The sequence below is a fragment of the Epinephelus moara genome, chromosome 18 (assembly GCF_006386435.1).
Source record: "Epinephelus moara isolate mb chromosome 18, YSFRI_EMoa_1.0, whole genome shotgun sequence".
Classification (NCBI taxonomy): Eukaryota; Metazoa; Chordata; class Actinopteri; order Perciformes; family Serranidae; genus Epinephelus; species Epinephelus moara.
Window position 1 is genome coordinate 22,404,747 of NC_065523.1, and position 23,612 is coordinate 22,428,358.

General features: G+C 46.8%; 1 protein-coding gene across 1 annotated transcript in view; it reads left to right on the forward strand.

The window, feature by feature from the left end:
• Positions 1 to 23,612, forward strand: part of LOC126405136 (BAH and coiled-coil domain-containing protein 1) — a 75,886-nt gene that overhangs the window by 16,001 nt on the left and 36,273 nt on the right. Inside the window, exon 3 of the mRNA XM_050068707.1 lies at positions 21,851 to 22,033. Within this exon, the coding sequence (XP_049924664.1) occupies positions 21,851 to 22,033 (183 nt within the window). The remainder of the gene's footprint in view (positions 1 to 21,850; positions 22,034 to 23,612) is intronic.

Here is a 23,612-nt window from a genome sequence, read left to right on the forward strand (position 1 = left end):
ACACACCAGGTTGACTAGGACGAAAGACCTTCACCTATGACCCCACATTGACGACAGCAGACTGTCGACTCTGTGTCAAGGCCTTAAAAGCGCTTTGAATGGTCGGAAAAAATTAGAAAGGGACTGAACAAGCGCAAGTCCATTCCTTACAGTTATTGTACTCCTTCAAACTAAAGCTGAACAAATGGCCTGTTTGAAGAACAATGAATCACCTAACATGTGGATACACATACATAACACATTAAGACAGGACTCAAAATGTCATCCCAAGATTTTCAGTGGCCCCATCTGGCCACCCCTATGAAAAATTTCTGGGGGCGCCACTGTAGAAATGGAAACAGGCTGGATCAATACCACTGGCATGGTGGAGATGGAGTAAACTTTGCAGCTGTGTGGGAGGGAGAGGATGTTCAGGCATACTGGAACATGTGATGGTGCTGCAGATGTCTGTTATTTTAGAGAAATCTATGAGGTCCGTAATGTATTAACGCCTTTTTTCTTTTTTTGGTGGGGGGGATATGTGTGTGTGTGTGTGTGTGTGTGTGTGTGCAAATGTGTGTATCCCCATTTGACAGATCTCCTTTCAGAAAGTGGAGATGCTTTGAGGATCAATACTGACACACTGTCTGCACAAGTACACACAAACGACACACATACACACACTTTTACGCTCACTGTCTCATCTGTCAGTTGACAGAGTTTTCTCCCGCTCCGTGGCTTCTCTTTCCAGCCAAGCAGATGGTGAACATTCAGAATGAAAGCAGATCCTAAGTCCTTTTGGATCTCCATCAATTCGGCAGTCTCTGGGACCGTCCTGTGCGGGGCTCAAGTTTCTCAGCACTGACTGAGCCTTCTCCGCTCTCCAACCAGGGCGTAGTCGCCGCCTTCCTTCCGTCCACAGCTCACATATGTCCAGTCTAACAGTGCTTTTTAATCTCACATACACAACGGTTCATATTCACCCACACAAACACTGGAGTTGAAAAAGGGACTGCTGACAGCTGCTCCCATTGCTCACTCCTTTTGCTCCACACCAACTCAGCAGATACCTCCAAACCCAGCGGGGTACCTCTGCGCTCTGCACTTCCACATCCTCACCCAGTGTGTGGCACCCTACTGTGTGCATATAGCAAATGCTCTGAAGAGCTCATTTCCCCTGTCTTCCCTCGTCTGTCTGTCCCACTTACCTGTAGCAGCAGCTGTACCACCCAGCCCTCCACCCCCAGCCCTCCACCCTGTGTATTTTTATGTGACAGAATGAGCAGGATTTATTTCAGCACGCGTGCTCGGACCCTTTAACAGGGCTGGTTTGAAGGCGTGTTGCTTTGAAGCTCGCACCACTCCTAACTGTAAGTGATTTTATGAGACGTGTTTTTGTGCCAGTCAGGCAGGCCACTGCGCCACAACCAGATTGGTGGAGAGCAATAGGGGGATGCCATTCCAGCACACACCATCTGGGAGACAGTGTGTGTTCTTGTGTATGTGATTATGCACATATGTTTGTGTAGGTGTGTGTTTGCGTGCATGTAAAGGGAGAGGGGTGGTTAACGCTGGCTGTGAAAGGGGGGAAAAAAAGTTTTTGAGGGAGGCCTCATACTGCCCCTGCCCGCGTCTACTGATTTATGAGCTTGTGAAGGAAATCTCCCATTTGTCACTTTTCATCTCTTTTCTCCACGTCATCCTTTTTTCGCTCTCTCGATGGAATTCGGCTTCTCCCCAAATCTTCCACTGCTTCCAAAGAACGCAGAGGAAGGGAGAAAGGAGAAGAGAAAAGGAAGGCAGCCAGGAGGGAGCTGTTTTTTTTGGTATCTGGTTAAAACCATGTGGTACAAAAGGCTTGTCTTAGTGGATATGTTTTAGTAAATATTCATAGGTGTTGACATGCCAGCATAATGTATTTTGTTTGTGGTAAGGATGCGTGTCATTAGGCAGTGTATACTTTCTGCCTGTAAATAATTCAAAGCACTTGTTATGGTGCTGTTCCCGCTGCACTGTGGTTTGAGCATTATTGTAGGAAATAAAAAAAAAACCCATCAGGTCTGAATCTTGTGTGCAACACTGTTTGTGCGTGTGGAGAACATTTGTGGCCCCAGGGACACACAGGTTTGCTGCTAATACCTGCTACCCAGTACATTACGGCACCGGGGTCACACTCAGGTCAACTGCAGTCTGGAGCCTTAGTGTGTGCACGTGAATGTGCACTCTTCGTGTGTTTATGTGCCAGTGTGCACCTTACTCACTCAGGTGCTGGCTATAAATCTGCCTCACCCCTTCCTGGCCCGCTGAGGACACAGCGGGAGCGGTTGGGGGGTTTCACCCTTTTTTCAAAGCGGGGGAGGAGAGAGGCGAGGGAGGGAGAGGGTAAAGGGTTAGAGGGGAAGAGAGATAAATGAGGGAGGGGGCTTAATGAGAGCCCTGGCTCACATGATTATGGGACTGGCTGATAGAAATCAGGATCTTTCTCAAAGAAGTCAATTAACCCCCTCCCCCCTTCCCTAATTATGCATGGATTGCTCCACTGGCTCTTTACTGATAGGGCTGCTCAGCTCAGCTCAATATGCAGACTCATGCTGCCTGCGTCGACAAGGGCTTGTGTGTATTGTGAGAAGCATTTCGTCAACCTTTTTTCCGGAATCTGCTGGCAGTCTGCTTTAAACTCAGGGTTTTTCAAAGCCATTAGTTATCCCCAATCCCCTCATCTTTCTTCTCACCTGACAAGCTGAGAGAGAGCCAGTACCGGCCAGAGCCAGGAGGGGGCTCCACCCCGGGAGGCCTCCGGTCATTAGTGCATTAGAGGCTAGATGATGGCTGAACTCTGTGGTCAGAGTAAATAAGCAGTGTTGTAGAATGTCAACACGACCAGGCGGCTCCTTCACAGCACCCAGTGTTGACATAACTGCTCTCTTATCTGAGGAGTGCAAAGCCCAGCCCCACAATAGAACACTGTGCCAGAACAAATACAGTAAGGAGATAGAAACCACACTCTACAATGCACACACACACACACACACACACACACCGGCCGTGAGGGAATGTGTCATATGGTAGAGCTGCTGCTGCCGTGAGGGAATGTGTCATATGGTAGAGCTGCTGCTGATGCTGGCATCAATATCAGTGGTGATCCTGGACTCTGGGAGGGCCCGAGGCAAAGAAGCCCATCGAGGCCCCCCCAACACCTCCTGGTGTCATTTTTTTCCTCCTCTTCTTGTTTTTTCTTTCATTTCTGGTGACCAGAGAGGTACACTTATTTCATTGTGCTGATGGTTGCACCTAAAGTATGTACAGGGGTGTCAAAATGGGGGGAAAGTGGGACTGATTACCCAAAGAGGGGAGGGTTTGAAGTTTTTTTTTAAATTTTTGTAAGTAATTAGTGCCATAACAAATTAGAATAGGCTAAATAAATGAGTTGAGAGACTAAACATTGAGGCCCATCTCACTCCAATCAAAAGGTGCAAAATGGTTTAGTCCACCCATGACTAGAATTTGTCTTCAAATGCAGCAAGAGCAAATTGAATGCCTGCTAAATGCTGCTGGAGCACCATCTTAACACTGTCATGTATTTCCCCAAGAAAGGAAAATCATAGTTCCAAAAAAGAAAAGAAAGAAAGGAAAGGAAAAGAAAGCAAACGGAGAAAAAAACATACATTTTGACTGATTTCTTTCAAAAGAAAGGTAAGCAAGCCTAACGCAGTTTAAGAATCGTTGAGCTAATATTAGCAGTTGTTCAAATTGAAGGCATTCAGACAGCCAGGAATCCAGCTTGGGGCATATTTGCAATGTACAACATAAACAAATCAGTATCATATCTTAGCATCATAGCTGCTGTGTTGTATGGCATTATATCCAACAACAGTCAACACTAGCCAACCTTAACATCATGAATCATATGGCCTTCAGTTTCACAGACAGCCACAGAGATCGGAGCAGCGACAGGTAATGTTACTGTGGATGTCAGACAAGGTGAGGGCATATAGTGGAAACTAAAGCCCCGTTTCCACCAAACACTTTTGGTATGGTACCTCTGGAACCTAAAGTAACCCTTCACCCTAGCGTTTACACTTTGGTTGAAACAGGGCTTAAAAGACTAAGACTTTTAGGGCAGGGCTGGTCCTGTACAGTGTCTTTATGGGAGGTTTAAGGGGGTTTATAATTGTCATTGCAAAATTTGCCCATATGAATGGCCATCAAGGGCCCCTTTTCCAAAATGTTTTTGGGGGGCCCCAAACATTTGCTTGGTTTGCCTTTCTTGATGCTGTGCCTCTGATCAATATGTCACATAACAATGTCTGACTGATAAAGCGGGGCTGTACAGCAGTAGTATAATGAAATTGCGGTCCCGGCGTGGGCTGTTCATGCTACCAGACTGCCTGGCGTTCATGTGAGCTCATGAAAATAATGGGGTGTTTAGGATGTCAGTAATCTGGGTGAAGGACCTGGACTCTGCTCGCGCTGCTCAACCTGGCAAAGAATAAAGGCCAGCCTGACGGTCATGAGACGAGCTCTGCCATCGGGCTTTTAAGTGAACGAGCAGTTTGTGGAAGTTGCGGCTGCAGCTATCACTTGTGTGTCGAGCTGAGCAGAGAGAAAGAAAGGGAAGCGAGGGGCTACAGAGAGAAAGATGGCAGCAGTTTGCTTTTCAACCCCCCGTTTAAGTACCTGTGTCACATTTGCTGTTTTTCTGTGTCAAAACATTTCGGTAGGCCTTCTTCCCCTCATTGCCTCACATCACCCTAATAACTCTTCTTTATTCTCCTTCCCTGTCTCTCCCCGTCCCCCTCCGCCTCCCCCTAACTCTCCATTATGGCCTCTGCCAGGTTTAGACTGAGCTTGGCTCACACTGGCGTTGTGATAACCTGCTGAAAGCTGTTGCTCTCCCGTGGATATGAGGACACCCAGCTGAGGTTTCTCTGCGCTACCTCCTCCTCCCTTTAACTCTGCAACCATGACTCGCTGTCTTCCTTCCACAGATTCCCCAAATCATTTCACTGGTCAGGCCCGCCACATTGCTTGAGGCTTGCGGGCCCAACACGAAGGTGCTGACATGTTTTATGGCCAGCAGAGCCAAGCGTATATTAAAGAAAAATAAGAAAAGCCAACATGTGCACTCATAGGCACACTGTTCAAAGTCATTTTAATGGTTACTCTGGGATGTAAGGTTTTTATTTGAGACCCAAAACACTGCCAGTGGTGCTATTGAGCAGTTGGAAAATATATGATTTTAATTTCCATCCTGCTAACATGTATATATAGTGGTTATTTTTGTGTGCCTTTTCAGCGAGTCTGTATTTGTGTGTGTTTGAGGATGTGTTATGGCAAACAAAACGAGCAGCTGCAGCACATCTGTTAACTTCGATCAGATGCTGCAAGCCTCCTGTAACCCCCACTAGGCCTCCCTCCTCCTCTCCGAATGCAACCTGCAGGCAAATACAGAATGAGCTGGGATGACACGTGACCGTCCGGCACGCCCACCTGTCCAGCAGACTCGATGTGATCACCGCAAAGGAGATAGACGACTGCACTGGTAGCCGTGCAGCCAACCAACCAGACAGACAAGCCATGAGCAGTTGATCAAGATGATATCCCTCCCCTCCGTCTCCCTGGTTTGACCTTGGATTGTGCCTTTGCTACTCCTAGCTGTTAAAGCCTACATCAAGCTAACCAGCTGGAGAAGGGAGAGGAGAGGCTTTTTATGGCTGCCCTGCTCTATGTTACACTTCATCTGCTCATGTTTGGGTGAGGGTGACCTTCTCTTCTCTGTACAGATTGCAGGAAATGCTCCTAATTTTACTCATCCCTGCTCAAGTGTGTTGCTGCAGATGTTGAGCAGGCCCCGGCAGCGGCATTCCATGGATGACCAGTGTCAGCAGTCGGGAGACATAACTCAAGTTTAAAGCTCAGTTTGTCAGATGCATTTCATAAAAGAATTTACTGTGTGATTTGGCTGACCTTGTACACACTTGAAAGTGTAGCCTGCTACATTGGGAAAGAAGGTGGTTATCTGTTTTGGCCAACTGGAGTATTGTCCTCCTGGCTAAGACGTTTTGCAACAACAGAAGTCAAGGAGACGCCGGCATATTATACAGTGTGTTCTTTACAAGGTAATACTGTATATTGTTTGGCCTTGGCTACCAAGGTGCCATCCCTCCCCTTGTCTGTAGGTTATCAGAACAAAAACGCTTGCATTTGTCTTGGCCAACGCTACAAGAATTAAACATTTCTCCTTTGTTCCCCTTGTGAACCAGCAGCAAATTATATTCAGGGCTGCAGAAAGACCTTGGGCTGGCTGGCTGACGCGGCGGCTCTCGGCTCTGTTATCTGCACTGTTCTGTCTCTGCGCCTCTGACAGGCTACATCAGACGGAGAGAAGCCAGAGCAGGGAACTGCCTTCTGTTTCTCTCACACACATCACTCCAGGACTTTATCATATTACAGGCCAATCCAAGAGAACTCAGAGGACATCAGCAAAGCAGTCTCTTCAACCAGGCCCCTCGTGCCCAGCACTGCTCTCCGTGACCTAAAGGAGGCGCCGGGCCACAGATGGAAGAGGGAGGAAGAGAGGATGGGAGGACAAGAGAGAACAGGACATTCCTACGAGCCCTGGTTGCCAGTTGAATGCTGGGACACTGATTTATGGGCGGTTCTGACGGAGGGAGGGGTGAACCTGTGACTCCCCATAAAACAAGACGTTCATTACCCTCCCAGGCCTCCGGAAAACTGATGGACGAACAAGAGCAGAGAAACAGAGCGCAAGTGGGATGAGGGAGTGGGAGGGAAAGCGGTTTTTAAAAACCCAAAAAAATGAAGAGAAAGTGTTTCCATTTTGAAGCACGCGGATGACGGCAACTGAGGGAAGAGAGCGAGGTGATGAGGGAGGACAGAAATATGGAGCTGAGCAGCAGGGGGAAGGAGGGAGAGTGATGGAGGGATGATGGAGAGGGTGTGAGGACGGAAAGGGAAAAACGAGAAGGGGAATGAGTGATGGGGCTCGAAGGAGCAAAGGGAGAAGAGGGGATGAAAGTGAAAAAGGGAAGACAGCAGGCAAAATCTGCCCCAATGAGTCGAGCTGCTTGCAGATTTATGTGGTGTTGTGGGTATCATTATACATCAACCAGAGGAGATGGGGAGACTCGAGCAATGTGACGCCTATGGGGTTGTGTGTGTGTGTTTATCTGTGTATGTACTGCACCGCACTTTTATTCTCCATCCTCACGCTGTTCATGTCTCCTCCAAAGCAAACTGACTTCTGAGTTCCACAGAACACACTCGCCTGTGGTGAGGTAACATCCACCCACATCCACACTCCACTTTTTCGAAGCCTATCTATCCAGCGCTGCTGGTTGAGAGAAGAGAGGTTTAGACCACCCAGGACTGGGTAGTCAAAGAGCTGCTTTGATGTGGCACAAGCATATGTGCAGTGCATGGGCACAATCTCTGCTAAAACACACTCGCAAAACACAGTTTTACTGCCTCCTGTGCGGCATCATTACTCCTCGTCACTGGAGCGGTGGGATGCTAGAAAACAGAAAGAGAAAGAGTGAGCGAGAGAGAGAGGCAGCCACCTCCTGTGCCAGGCAGTGCCAGGCTGAAACACTGGAGCCGTATGGTCACCCTGAGGGAGGGGAAACCTGCCCAGTCTAACCACATCTCAATTAACCAATTAAGTTCAAAAGTTAACAGGGGACTAATTAGAGAGAATAGTGCTGAGCACTTGTTTTAATCTGCCTTTTCCCACTACCAGGCATGTCTGTGTCCGTGACCTGGCTGGCTGAGCTCTGGCTGCGTCGGCTGAAACATGGCACGCAAGCCGCCGTTAGTCACCCATCCATCCCCTTGGCCAGAGCATAAAACCAATGGATTTAGACAGATCAGTCATCAGCTGTAAAACAAACCAGATCCAGAGCATTCCACGTGATGTTTCCAGTGGAACAGGAGAACCATGAAAATCCCATTTTTGGATCTGGAGAGTGAGAGATCTGTGAGAGAATGTTCAAAAGTGGAGGACAGTTTTTAGTCATATCTAACGCGGCCATTTCCTGTTCGCCCCCACTCTATTTGGTCCTGCAGATGGGTTTTAATGGATGCCAAATGGGAGGTTTAGTGCCTCACTATTGGCCTGTTGGAGTCTCTTTTTAACACCATCATATTAAATGACTTGTGTTTAGGACTCGAGGCTACGGCGTGCTCCTCTCGTTGACAATATGCCTCGGGCAGAGAGTGTTTGTAACTTACCACTAAAAGTACAAATTTTATCCCTGTGTTCAAGAGGAGGAGGGGGGAAGGGGAGGGGGTTGGTTGCTATATTGGCTGCTACCACCAATAAAAGATATGTGGGCTGTATGACACAATTGTAGTGGGGCTGCTTTGAGCCCCGGAGCCAAATGCAGTGTGTTTGGAATCAGGCTGACAGCTAGATAGAGAGAGAGAGGTGAGAAATCCCTCTTTGACTCTGCTCGTTTTCCAGCGGGGATATCTTTGTGCTCTGATTTTTTTGGGCTTTATTTGAAGGCTGTGACAATTTAAGTTCCTGCATGGTTGATTAGTGTGTGTGTGTGTGTGCGTGTGTGTGTTTGTGTGTGTAAGGAAGAGGGTGAGAGAAGTCTTGGATGTCAGGATGCAGTTTGAGGGGTGAAGGACTCCCCTGTTGTATGTGAGGCCCTGGAGGATTCCTCCCCCCTTCCTCTCTTCCTCCTCCTCCCTTCTTCTTCTTCAGCCCCCCCTTACACTCATCTCTTCCTCTGTGAGATCCACAATGCTGGGAAGAAATGTGTCATTAACAGGGGAGACCAAAATAATGTTTATGGGCTCAAGCAGCACTGAAATCATTTTCCATATCAGTGCAACTGCATGGGCCCTGTGGGGGAGTAAATCTGATTTTCTCCTCCCTGTGCCAATGGGAAACATCATGGGAAAGAAAACAGATTGGATTGTTAGAGAGATGGCCTGACGCAGCTGTGGGCGGCTCTTTTTGTGTTTGGGTGTGTTTCTGTGTGTGTGTGTGTATATCATGAGAGAGGAAGACAGAGACAACTAGAGAGGGGAAGAGAAAAGGAGAGAGAAAGCAAAATACAAATGCGGATGTTTAGCGTGCGTGTGTGGATGAGAGAACGAGATGGATGTGCCCCACTATGGTAATCACAATTTCATGCCTCAGGAATAAAGAGCCGGAACGCAGCAAACGGCCCTGAAACGCCCTCATGTAACAATGGGTCAGTTAACAAGCACACTCACCAAAGTTTGGACAGATAACAAATGGTTCTCCTTGAGGAGTGTGTAGCTGCCCTGTATACAAAGAACAAAGTGCTTCTGGCCCTGCAAGCGCTCAGCAAAATGTCAGGCCATTCCATAAGAAACACTTACATTTTATCTGAACCCTCCAAAAAAGCAATTGCTTTATGAGGTAGCGTGGAGGGGGATTTAACAAAGTAAAATGCTGATTGAAATAACAAGGTGGTGCTTGGAGAGAATACACCCTTGGCCTAGTGTAATGTGCACATCCTGTTACGTCATGAGCGTTTAAGTTCTCTCAGAGAAAAAATAGAATGAGAGAAACTGAAAGCAGAGTTTGGTGATTTTGTGTTGTGACATAGCTTTTTCTTGTGTGTGCTATTAAATCTGTGTTGTGGGAGTAGGGAATGTGAGTGTGCATGTGTGGGTGGGTGTAAAAGGAAGGTAATGGGCCTTGAGCTCATTTGTCCTGGCCTGGTCCTGCTGCTGTTTCGAATCTGTCCTCCCACCTCCTGTGTCCCAGCCTGGAATGTCTGCTTGTTCTGCGCAGATGAGGCCAGTGACTCAGCACACTAACTGCACTTTCACACGGATCACAGCGAGTAGTGCACCTAAACACAGGTCCACAAGACAAGCCCAAACCTAACAAACCCTACCTTTTTTTTTTTTTTACCAACCATTATTGTGCCAGCTACTCTTGTCCGGTTTCCAGTGCTCTTTCTAAACTACCAGTATCATTAAACCTGCCCCACATGCCCTACCCTGCGCTTTACTCTTATAGGGGACCTATTATGCATTTTCTTGTTTTCTATCACATAATGTACAATGTTTCAAATAATGAAGTAAACACATGTTAAAGTAATCCCTGTGAGCAAAAACCTCTGGCTTTTGACTTTGTCTGAATATTCTGTTTCCAACATTTTTTCTACGGTGACAACAAGATGACATCAGCTCGTGAAGAATTTCTTTATATGGTCATCTGCTCCAGGCGCACTACTGCAACTGTGTACATTATATACACTGCTACATGTAGCCACATGCCAACACCAGATGCTGATGTTTGCAAGTAACATGTCTGCTTGTGTTAAGAAGCTTTAACTGGTGATTTTTAATGTAAGAAATAGCCGCTATACACAGTCATTTCCTGACTGCCAGTACACTACTGCATACAGCTAAATAATAACCTGCTCTTGGTTAGTGCCCTTCTAGTCTTTTTACACGTTACACTCACAGTCATTAACACACTGGTGGCTACCATACAAGGTGCCACCTGCTACTCAGTTAACCATTCATACACATCACATACCAATGGCACAGCCATCAGGAGCAATTTGGGGTTCAGTGTCTTGCCCAATGATGCTTCAACATGCAGATTGGAGGAGCCCGCATCGAAATGCTGACCTTCCAAATAGAGGCTGACTTGCTCTACCTCTGAGCCACAGCCTAAGCTACATTGCTAATGTCAGGGAAACATCTTATCTGTTCTCCACTACATTCATACCTTCAGCTACAACATGGATGTATACAGAGAAAGGGACGCAGCGTTGCAAGCAGGGCCCCATTCATTCCTATGAAAGTTGTTCAGTGGCATATGAAGCCAAAAAAAGTTCAACTGCCGTGTGTAAAATTGCCCAATGATCGGCACTGCTTCCGCAGTGTTCGGCCCATGGAGTGGTGCACTAGAGACTTTTGCCACCTATTGCCAGTTTAATGCTACGTTACGTTGCTTTCCTAATGTAATTGAACTGAATGAATCAAATCCCAGGTCATATCTCGGGGGTTGTGATGCTCAAAAAAATGTATTCACTGATTTACAGATGTCTCTTTCGGCATGTTAGTCTACGGGAAAAGTATTTTTTGGCCCAGGTCATCACATGATTGATGTATTTACACTGTTTGGCCATTACGAAAATGAGCTTTAAAGCCTGATGCACTTACGGGGGCCTGGGCTGCAATGACAGTCCAGAGATGTCAAGATGTGCAAGACCTGTAAACCCGGGTGGGGGGCTTAAGGCTTGCACACACTTTCTGCATTGATCGTTCGCAAAGAGCTGCGATCATGCTGACGCACAAGTGGTCCTATTCACAGTACAATTGATGGTCCACTTCAGACCCTGGTAGTAAACAGGGCTGGGAGCTGAGTTTACCGTCCTCCTGCTGCCAACATCAGGTGACAGTGAAAGTAGATGATGCTGCTTGGTCAAACTGTTGTGGTTGGCTTAACAGCAGTGTTTTGGGCTGGAGTGTGGAGCAAGAGATTGGAGAATGTGCAGTCAGCGTACATATGTTGCCGCAGTCACGCAAAATGGGCTGCACGCAGACGTATCCGCACAAGGGTCAGTGCAGACCCTCGTGGACATTGTCGAATGCCAACATTTACGTCCCATGGACCAAAGCGAACACACAGACATGGAAACTATGAATTAGCCCTTATAGAGACAGGCAGTGAAATGGAGTCTTCTGAGACAGGAGGTGATCACAGGTGTTCCAGCACAGACATCAAAGCATGTAAACATGTATTTTGGGTTTCAACTAGAACAAGTATGAACCTGAAATTGAGCATATGTCCTTTAACCTCTCACCCAATGCCCCAGCTTCTTCCATTGTAGCCTTCAGTCCATGGCCAGCTCTTACTTTGACAATCAGAACTCTTATTGTCTCTTAAAAGACAAACTTCCTGGTTTGCTCCTCTGCAAATAGCTCCACCGGTGCCATGTGTCCAGCTCCTTATTTACTGTGCCTATAAAACACCTCTTCAGCAGGAACTCTTCCAGACATTGCTATCTCTTCCTGTCGGCCACCCCACCTCCCCCCAAACACCACTTTTGGCACAGGAGTGATGGGATTAGAGGTGGAGCCCCTTTTTGACAATGATTACCCCTTCAGGCTTTATGAATGATTAATTGCAGTAAAGTTGAAGTGGAATACTCCTTGAGGAGGTTTGCCAGGTAGTGGCGCACATGTGATACTAGCTGATGTTTTCGCGGACTCCTGTGCAAATACTGAAAGAGGGTGAGAAAGAGAATAGATGGACAGAAACATATTGGTGGAATGCATGCATGTTCTTTGACATCGCTCCACCCCCACCAGAGCAAAATATCCCTCAGAGATATTTTCCCTTATCTGTTTTCTCTGCAGCATCACAGTTTGTGTGGATCCATTGTTGTTTTCAGGCTCCCTGCCAAGCCAGGACGAGCCAGTTGGACTAATTTGTTTAGGATTAGAATCTCTTATCCCTATCATGTCAACTTGTATATTGTATAAACAGCTGGGTGAAGTGGGCGGGGTGTTTTGGCTGACCTCCCCGAGCCAATTTTATTTGCATAGTACTAAAAAAAAAATTCCCCGAATCCATTTTACCCTGCCATCGCTTCAATCGCGAGCAAGTGGCTGACCACGAAGCCACTCTGCAAACACAGGCTGTCAACTTTCAGCGAGACGACCACCATACGCACACACAATCACACACATGGAGGCTCGCATATGCTCAGCGACACACACTCCCACACACTCTCTGCTGCTCTTTCACTCTCAAAGTTTCTCACAGTTCCTCACACCCCTTATCTACACTTCTAGTCTAAACTCTCGCCCCCTGCCCCTCCTCTGGATGTTGCCCTGTCATACGTTCTCACTCTCTTCCTCCATCCATTCTTCCAACTGCTTCTCCCGCTCCCTTTCCACTTCTCCCACCCCCGCACTGACCACATCCACTAAACTCACTCCACAGGCACGCAGTGTGGAGAGTGTCGGAGGCGTGCGCTGCTGGCACTTTCCCCCACCCCTGCACTGGGCCCGGCTCCAGGACTGGACCGCCTGCTTGCTCTCTCACTTCACTCAGTGTGCTTCTGATCAGACCAGCCTCCTACTAGAGCTGTAGAGGGGGCCCGCTCCCATAGTCCCACTATCGAAACCACCCACCAACCCAAAAAGATAAAGTCAGCGTGAGAGTTTGTCATATGGGGAGGGGGGGCAAGCAACTACAACAAAAAACCTCTTGCTACAGTTGTTTCTGAAGTGAGGAGGAATTTGGCTACCAGTTGTGCTAATGTTTTCAAGATGACTTTGACTGTTTGAAGGAAATCCCCCCTCTTTAGTAGCCATTTGAAATTCCTTCTGTTTTATTGTGAGGAAGTAGGCGCTGGGTTAGTCAGCGGCCCTCCAGGGTAGCGTGTGCACTGCAGTCTGTCTGGGGCTGCCGGTGTGTACAGTTGCCCAGTCCAACCCTGTGTTGCTAGAGAGGGTCAGAAAACCTGGTTGTGTGTTTACGAGTGAATATGTGTGTGGAAAGTCTGGCTGGCTTCTTCTTGGGCGTCTGAATTCCTGGGCAAAACATGGAGCTACATCGGTAGGAAAGTCTGATGAGACACATCCTGCTCAATATGTTTTCACTTGGTAAGTTAACTTTAAAATGGCTTTTTCTTCATCGCTTCTGTCTTCAGTCTAGACTCACTGCTTTCAGCTTACTCAGGTGTTAATGAGCCAAACCCAGCCACGTAACAAACTTGTCTGAAATCCCATTTTTATACGTTACCAATATGCTCTGGTGTCTTGTCCTGCTGTGTCCGAGAGCAACCCAATCGTCAGAATAAATGTTGGCATTGTATGTTTCTGCTAACCACTGATATGTAACATTTGTGCGTCAATTTCAGCAACACTGTGGTTAACTTGTAGTGATGTTTAGACACAATAACCACTTGGTTATGGTTAGGAAAAGATCATGTTTTGGCTTAAAATATCAGTTGTTGGTGGCACGATCACAGCTGGAAATGCCACCAATGATACGCATCAAAAACCCCACTATTGGTGGCACAGTAGCCACTGGGAATGCCACTGACATCTAACTAAAAAAGCAACCACTTTTGGAAGCACTGTCGCCGCTGGAAATGCAGCTGATGTCTCGCTAAAAAAGTCCTGCTTTTGGTGGCAAAAAAACAACTGAAAAATGTTGCTTATGTCTCACCAAAAAAAAACTTTTGGAGGTACAATTGCTGCTAGAAATGCAATCGATGTCTTGCTATAAAACACCAGTTTGTGGTGCAACAATATCCGCTGGAAATGCTGCTGATGTCTTGCTAAAAGACACGCGCTTCTGTAGGTGCAATCTCTGCTTGAAATGCTGCCGATGTCTCGCTTTAAGATATCCACGTTTGGAGGTATAATTGCTGCTGGAAATGCAACCCATGTCTCGCTAAAAAACACCAGTTTGTGGTGGCACAACCGCCGCTGGAAAAGCTGCCGATGTCTCACTAACAAAGAAGTTTTTTTCTTATTTTTTTTTCTTTAACAGTGGCAGCCATCCACTTTCCCCTCCACTTCCCGATGACAAAATCAGCTCATATACATGTAATCAGAACTACATCACTTTAGAAACATTGATATGATGTGTATGACACATACAAATGTAACATATCCGTGGTTTGCAGACGTACAATGCCAACATTTTTTTTTGTGGCAACTGAGCTGTGGAGACTTGAAGCGGTGCCAGCTGCTGATTTTAAGCAGATCTTGGAAAAGAAAATGTTTCTTGTTTTGTCTTTGATCCTCTAACTCTTGCTGATATTGATTTAATTTATTTGAGACAAGATGGAAGGGGTGTGTGTTTTGTTACGAGACATGGCAGAGGGATAGTATATGAGCTGTGATCATTCAGGGTGCGTTGTGAAGAGCTACACAGCCTGGCTGCCACATGGCACTGACCGCTGACAGTGCAACCTCAGCTGGCTTGTGCTCACTCACTCTCTCTTTGATCGGAGGTCTTATAAAGTGTGTGTGTGTGTGTGTGTGTGTGTGTGTGTGTGTGTGTGTGTGTGTGTGTGTGTGTGTGTGTGATTCTATCTCCTAGCGTTTCTCCTTCTTCTATACTCCCCTCTCTGGCGCTGGCTGATCACTGAGCTGTGGAGAACAGGTTGATGCAGTCACACCTGTAATTTTCTCTCTGTCTCTCTTCTTCTCTTGTCACCATCACTCTCATCTCTCGTTGTCTGTCTGGTGTCCTTGTCTAGACGACACGTCCATCCGTCCCTTCAGGCTGCCGTCTGCAGATAAGACAGAGAGCTGCAGACTAACCTGGCTCATTTTTCAAGAGCAGACAGGGAAATATGATGCACGGTGAAATAATTGTACTTTATCTTCTCTTAGACAATAGGCGTAGTTGTTGATCTGCGCTTGTGTATGTGTATGTGTGCGCTTGCATGCCAAAGTACACAAGTGCGTGTGAATGGGTGTGTATTTCTCCAGGAGGAAATTTTGATCTGATTCCCAGCATTCAAAAGAACAACGTGTTGTGGGTGGGTGCTTGTTGTCTTCTCAGCTTTTTTTTTTCTCATCACTGCTTGGCCCACGAATCCCTTTACATCCTATTATTGTATAATTCCTTGTTAAGACACCAAACAACCACTCACCCTTGAGTTACATTAATGAGTAGGGGCAAAGATTATGACACCTCCCTCCCTGCAGCCTAGCAATTGAAACCAGATTAAATTCTGGAGAAAGGTGTGTGTGTGTGTGTGTGTGTGTGTGTGTGTATATGTGTGTATATGTGTGTATGTGTGTGTGTGCATGCGTGTGATTACGAGCCGCACAGTAGCTTGGGTGGGGTTTCAAGGTAGGTTGGAAAGGCTGTTGTTGCTGAGCAGCACACTGACCAACTGCATCTGCCCACTGCTGTTGTAATGGCTAGCATTCAGCCTCCTTGCCTCAAGCGCTGTTTCTCTTTCGTTCCCATGACAACTGGGCCTTCATTCTCCCTGCTCCGCCTCCCCGCCTGCTGCTCACTCCGTGCCATGCACGGGGGCCTCTGCCTGGGCCCACATTACTGTGTGTGCATGCCTGTGTGTTTTGGTTGTTGTGCACAAACTGGACTCCTTCACCCACGCTCCGGCGTGGGTGGAGTAGCACTTAACACCTCCACCTCCAGAGGTTCTGGGATATTTGTGTGTTTGTTTCTGTGTTTGTACATTTGAACCCATTTGAACACAACTGTGCTAGTGAAGGTGTCAGGGTGGGATGTTTGGATGTCAGGGAGGGAGGTGGGGTTCCCCCATCCCAATGCTCCCCTCTCCTTTAATTCTCTAATAGGATTAATCTTCATCGCTGTCAGGGATCGGCACCGATTAGGATGCACATGACCCGATTTTCTTAAGAGCCCATACAAGTGCACTGCTGGCACCACTTAAGATCCGGAGAAATAAATAAACAGGCAGGAAAAACACAGCTTTTATAAGGGGCTGGTTTAGAGGTGGCAGGCTCCCTGGATCCATGTCACAATTTAATAAGCTGCTAAATAAACAGTTATGTTGAGTCCAGCACCGGTGCTGTCATGCCTCAGACCTTCGCTCTGCTTGTTGTGCAATGCTTTGGTTGGCACCCAAACTGAAACTACCCCGACACCAAGGTACACCAGCCCACTTTAATAACCTGTGTACTTTCTCACCGACACCTCTGATTCATTAGGCTTTGAGTGGGTTTAGGGAGAGCATCGTATTAAAACAGTGTGCGTGTTGCTCATTTTCTCAGATTCAACGGTGGTATGAGAATGCTTGAGCCAACTGTGAGAGAAAGGCATTTATGCTCAGCATCATTCCCAGTATATTGCTCAGCAGGAGGCAAACGGCAGACATAACACAGAGGGAGGGGCCATTTACTGAGTGACAGGCTGTGGAGTCAGCAAGAGGCGGCGTGACAGAGGTGAAGGCCACTGCATTATTATTCTGCACTACTACAGTTCAGATTGGACCAATGCCCTTTTCCCAGTACAGACTCTATGGCCAAACTGGATCAGTGAGAGGTCTGATCTGGTCGTGTATGAGTTGATCCAAGACCCTCCTAAGGTTTTCCTTCAATTCCCTTCTCCCCTAACATCAGCTTAAACTTCAAAGATCCCCTCGCCTGACATAGGCATTCCCTTTTTATGTATTGTCCCTCTCTCCTCTCCTTGTCTTTTTGGCAGAGGCTCTCTCCTCTTGTGGTGTGTGAAGAGGGGCTTCACGGCCTCTCTCTGTCACTCTCTATGTCTCTCTCACCCTTTCTCCCTCTCTGGGGCGAGGCTGTTAATAATGCAGGAGGATTAGCTGATTTATGTGAGCCGGAGGCGCTGAGGAAAGCTGGGGTTCCTGGGGGCGACAGGCAGAAAGAGAGGGCCGAGGAGTGTGCAATGTTGTAGGCGGTGCCATACAGGAGCCTTGGGTGTCTGGATGATGGAGGCTGGATGTGTGCCTAGCGAGCACGCTGGCAACAATCCACCCCCCGCTGCCCTCGAACCCCACCCTGCACTCCACAGAGCTCTGCCAGGAGTGCTTCACAGGGTCAGGGGTGATAGGAGGTGGCAGCGGAGAAGGAAGAAAGGGAGGTGGGGGCTGAAAAGGAGGAAAGCATGGATACTGTATCTCATCAGGTTACCTCCCACCAACATGTACGATGTTGCTATGGTCTCCTAAAGATATGTGAAGTCTTCCTCATCATTTTTGTGTTTTATCCTGCAAATGTTTGCAATGGTAGTGGGAGTTTGTTTGCATGTGTTCTGTATTTTGTACCTAGTATTGCATCAGAAAACAGATTTGCTGACTTTGACTCAAAAGGTTGACTCATAGTTAAAAACAGTTTTTGTGGCAGGTTTTCTGCCATAGCAGACAATCCTTAAAACAAATGATGAACTAGAAAAGTGCACTCAGTAAAATGTGGGTCTCTGTCACTCTACACTGTTCATGTAATATTAGCAGACGTAAAGCAACGCATTTTAGAAGTGTCCCAAAAGCTAATAAAAATTTGCGCCTTGTCTTTTTTTGACAGTCGCAACATGTTGCACAGAGCTAGGGCAGCCTGCTGCTAAGAATTTTCCTAGTTGACCTATAGTCATCATTTAGGGCCATTAGTCGACTAGTCGCCCACATATTTAAGATATTAATTTAATTATTAGATTATATATTTTAGGCGGGGCAACACAATGGTTTGAGTTGAAGGTGTGAGAAAGAATAGTATCAGTAACATTGTTAACACTGTGCTACATTACAGAGAAATACAAAACCGTACTAATGAACCTTCATTAATATAGGCCTATATTTTATCTACAAGTGCACGTCACACACTGAGCAAGCCACCTGTTAATGACGCTGTCGGCAAAGCAGTAATGATTGTGCTAAGTGGCTAATGGGCATGTAGCTACTTCCATGTTTCAGATGATACGTCATGTTTGTAGTCGACCAATGAAGATGAGTTTACATATCACCTTGGATTCGTCCTTCACCTTCTCAAAATGATCCCACACTTTGGATTTCCTGCATCTTTAACCACCTGGAAAATGCGAGGTCTGGCGCTGGGCGGCACTCTTGTGCCTTTTTTATCCCAGCTTTCCAGAGCTTGCCAGCAGGTTGCGTCTGAGGTTGCTAGGCAGCCTTAACAAGCATCATATCATAGCCTATTTACCTGTAATCCTGAGTGCAGAGCTGATCTTCTTCCAGGCGCTGTTTATAAGTGTGTAGGCCTATCGTCTGTGAAAGCTCTGGGTAGCCCTGCACTAACATGATCAACTTTTCCGTATTTATCAGACTGAATATTTACGTAAGAGGGGAAAGATACCTGTCGGCTGTGATTGGTTTGTAACGTGACTCCTGTCTGACTGCTGAGCATGGCCACTTCCTGTGTCTGTCCTTTCAAATTAAATTCCCACACTATCTAGTCATATAGGTTCTGATTTATTTTGACGAGATGCAGCTCCTAATAGAGTTTTTTGTGCGACTGAGCGACCAATGAAATCTCGACTAATAACCTTTCTGGTCGACTACAGTTTGGTCGACTATAAGGGGGCAGCCCTAAGCAGAGCAGATTGAGTTTTCCTGCTGGTAGTCGCTGTGCCAATGTGACAAAGTCAATGTGAAATGTAGATACAATGTGATTTTAAGGATGAATGTATTTTTAGTACCTAGAATACAGCCACAAAACTTTGATCCATGTCATTCATAGCTTGACTTCTTACAGTATTAATTTTGTCTGGGGAAATACCAACAATAAACACAGTTAACTACATAGCAGACTTACTAACTAAGGATAGAGGTACTAATGTCAAGGAAAAATTATTAAGTTCACAAAATCTGCAAGTCTATAAAATCAGGTGGGCTAAACGCTCTGCTTCTGAAATACTCCACGTGTAGTATGACACCATGCAGCGGATGGAACAAAACCAGGTCTCAGTCATGGCAGCTGGATTGCTACCTACTGTAGCTGCACCTGGTGGAATTGTCCCTCCTGGCTTCCTTATAGTCAAGATGGCAGCAAAGATAACAAAAACAGTTGACTTTTCCATCTCATATCGTACCTAACATAAGTGGATCATATCATGTTGGGTATGGAATAAATCTGCAGATTCTCTGGTTCAAAATGAACTGAGCATTTTTTATGGATGTCAATTTTTGAGCCACGATGAAGATCAAAATGTGGCCTGCAACAGACGGTGTGGTTTGTTGTTTTTAGCCGAGACGATTTCCAGAAAACTTGTGCCCCCTACCAGCCGGTAAAGAGGAGTGAGGAGTCAGCAGTCAGTGACGGTATACAACTGTCAATAAAACAGGTTTCTCAGCAACTGTGAATCACCTCAACCACGAGAGGTCCTTGAGCATTCAGTCATAAATTTGCACACAAAATATTAGGCTGATCGGTCCAGTGTTATTGGAGATTAACTGCGGACCAACAGATACACACACACTCACACATGCATGTACACACACCACCAAACGCACAATCCCCTCCAGGCTTACGCCTGATGGAGATAACAACAAAAACAGCATCACTAATTACCAAAACTGAAACAAGGAACATGAAACAATTTGCTTTTTATATTTTCTCCTGTGGCCAAATTGTGGAGGCAATTTTGTGTTGCGGTGTTAAATGTGCTAGTTAAACACTAAGGAGACAGTTATTGGTTTTTTGTGAGTTTGTAATAGATTGTCGTCTGAACACACACACACACACACACACACACACACACAAACACACACAGGGTTGGTTTTAAGGTAGGTTTCAAGGTAGAGTGAGGTTGGATTGTGGGGGATTTCCACCTGTCTGGGGCTGTGGTGTAAATTGTGACAGAGGTGTGTCTGTATGTGTGTGATAATACGTGCCAGTGCCTATTTCTGGATGAAGTGTGTGTGTGTGTGTGTGTGTGTGTGTGTGTGCCTCTGCATGCTCCTGTGCTCCGGCCCATGAGCCATAGGCTATTCAGTGCAGGAGCGAGCAGCAGACTGATGGGTTTATCCCTGCTGTCTGCCCAGAGGACGCGCTCACTCACCGCCTGGCTGATTAAGACTTCCACGCAATTGTTCTCACACTCCCAGAAAAGGATCGATTCATGTTTGGACTGATTCATGCTTAAAGAAAAATCAAATCACACAGCGTTCCTTGTTAGATCAGCTCGTCATGAGGGGCTGATAATGAATTTTTACCATGTTGCTCTCCCCAACGTTTTCACAGCTCGCCCCGTGCGCACAATGTATGATACACCGATGTGTGTGTTTTTGCAAGTATGTGCATGTGTGCTCTCATCCAGGCATCATACATATGCATGAGACTTCACGGCAGTGTGACTTGGGGGAAATGAATGTGCAAAGAGTCGGGCACCCGGGCCCCTCGCTCAAGTGCACTGGCGGGCGCGTAATGGGAATGTAATTTAAGCAGTGGTTAATCAGTGTGTTTTCTCCAGCTTGCCCAGCAATGCATAATAGACAATCAGCCCCCAGTCACACGGGCGTTGCTACGAATGGTCAATTACTCATCATAGTCTTGTTAAACACACAGTTCAGCCAGCCAGGGACAGATTGCTCTGCTGGTGCCATCATTATGGTAAAGAACAAAGCAAAGAAATGCTATGTGTCAGAAAGAAAGAGGGACAGAGGGAGGGAAAGAGGAGACAATGAGGATTGGGAAGAGGCATGCACACAGTGTATTTCTGCTCATCACGATGGGACAGAGGATGGAAAGAGAAGAGAGGAAAGGGCCGCTGTGACAAAAGCGGAGGAAAAGGAGTAAAACGCCAAAATGGAAACAAAGAAGAAAAGTTCAGCTTGTCAGAGTCATGCAGAGAGAAAGGAGGAGAGAGAGACAGAGAGGAGGTGAAATGGAGCAGAGCAATAAGAGAGATTGAGGGCATGAAAGTGAGAGATGGAGAGCATAAGATAATGGAGGGAGGGAGAGAAATTGAGAAAGGGACACTGGGGAGCAGGAGCAAAAGTGTGTGAGAGCGAGAGGGAGAGAGCCTGAGAAAGTGTGTACTCAGCTGTGAGATGAGACCTCTGTCTGCCCATGGGGAGAGGCGGTGTGAGAGGAGAGAAGACGAGGGGAGAGGACTCTGCTGTCAGTGAGGGGGAGGAGAGTCTCACTCTGTCTCTTTCTCTCTTTCACACACACACACACACACACACACACACACACACACACACACACACTCACACTCACTCATTCACCCTCTCCCTAGGGCAGGGATCAACTCTGCCCAGCTTTGTGGTTCCACCTAGATGGCCAGTGGGCTCCATAGTGTTACATCTACATCTGATTTTTTTTTTTCTTTTTTGGTCACACATGCACTCCTCTAATTCTAACCATGTTTTTTCTCCTTACCTTTGTCCCTGTGGGAATGCAGGCAGTGGATTGATGGGCAATTCCTCCGCCTCCTTCATGGGGACCTTTCTGGCCAGTAGCCTGGGTTCCCCCCCTTCCCACCCGTCTCACCCTTCCCGGCCGCCCTCCTCGCCCTCCTCACCCTCCTTCCGGGGCGGACCCCACTCCAGCGCCTCGCAAATCTGGTTTCCCCATTCGCATGAAGGTACCTCAAATCACACATGCACACAAAAACACACACCCCTTCATCTGACCACAGCGTCTGCATGAGGCGATATTCACGTCTTGGCAGTATTGGGGACAGAGCTTTGCAGGGTGTATTGTTACTCTGATATTGTGTATTTTTAGGCCGTGTTAGGTTTCCACCAAAGCACGGCTTGTAATCATCTAGCAAAAGCCAGGCTCCCACCCTTTTATTTGTGCACCAAAATAGGCCTGGGCCCAGCATGTTTGGGATGGAGTACAGTGCCACGGTTTCTGGATGGGGACACAGGGTCAAAAGTTCAGCCAAGGAATCTTGCGGTATTCGATTCACGTCAGCAGGAATGTCACTCAAGACTCTCTGAAGCAGCACGCGCAGATGCCAGCGCGGGCCAGTAAAAAGTTGCAGTGATTGCAGAGCTTTCAGCTGGTGTCTCCATCACAGCTTAATAGGGTAGTTCCCACCCGACGCTCAGCATTACAAAATCTTGGCTCCACACACATACACACAGTCAGGAAAATACAAACACACACTCGGTTCAACACCTCACATTTCTGCTCAGATACAGCCAGAAAGTCAGACAAGGATAAAGTGAGAGATTAATCTGCTCGGGGTATTTCGGGAATTCAAATGCTAAGGATGACAGATAAATGTGAGACCTATCCAATGCCACCCACTGATATATTAATGCAAGGTCTGCTTTCCTGTGACTTCACTTCTGTCGCTTTTAGATTTACACGTTCATAATCTTTTGCTAATTACACTATGTGACGGCCGCCTGATGCCATATAGTGAACCACAGTCTTTGAAGTTGTCGGACTTTTGTTATTTCAGCCTTCTTGTATTTATTTATTTATTTTCTAAGAATAGCCCAGCTGTTAGTCCACGGGGGGACGCCAGTGGGGAGTGTTTGTTATTTGTGGTCACTGATCAGCGGCGCCCCAGTTGCGTGATGTGTGGCTGGGGCTGATTGGATGCAGTGCAGCTGAGATGCAGTTTTTTTTTTGCAGTGTGTTAAGCCATTGGATGCCTCGCAGCCACCCCCAACCCCCCACCTTTCTCTTATGTCCTGGCCACCAGGGGTTGAGTCAGTGGGCAGCTGCCACAGCGGTGAGGATAGGTGAAACTCTAGGCTTCCTCAGATAAACAGAACGAATGAGATATCAACTCCAGAGACATTTCCCTCAAAACTAATTTTGTAAGCATCAGTGTTTCTTTTACCTTATAGTTTCAGGGTTTCATTGTCAAAGATTTTCTTCTTCTGGAAAAGTAGAATAATATTAATAAGAGTGATGATGATAATGCCAAGCCTAATAAAAGTAATGGAGGTGATTATGACTGGGATTATTACTCAGTTGGCAATGGAGGCCATTATCTCTATTGCAGTTTAATTGCATATAACGCACTAAGAGCATGATTGAATCCAGACTGTTCATCAACCACATTCAGCTGTTCCCTCCTCAAGATAATTGCATATTGTCTTTTTCCTGTTTTGCATAAAAAGCAAGTCATCAAAATGAGCGGCACAATTACCCAGACTCTCGCCTCCTCTCTCCGGGTGTCAGCAGAACCCCACCAGCAG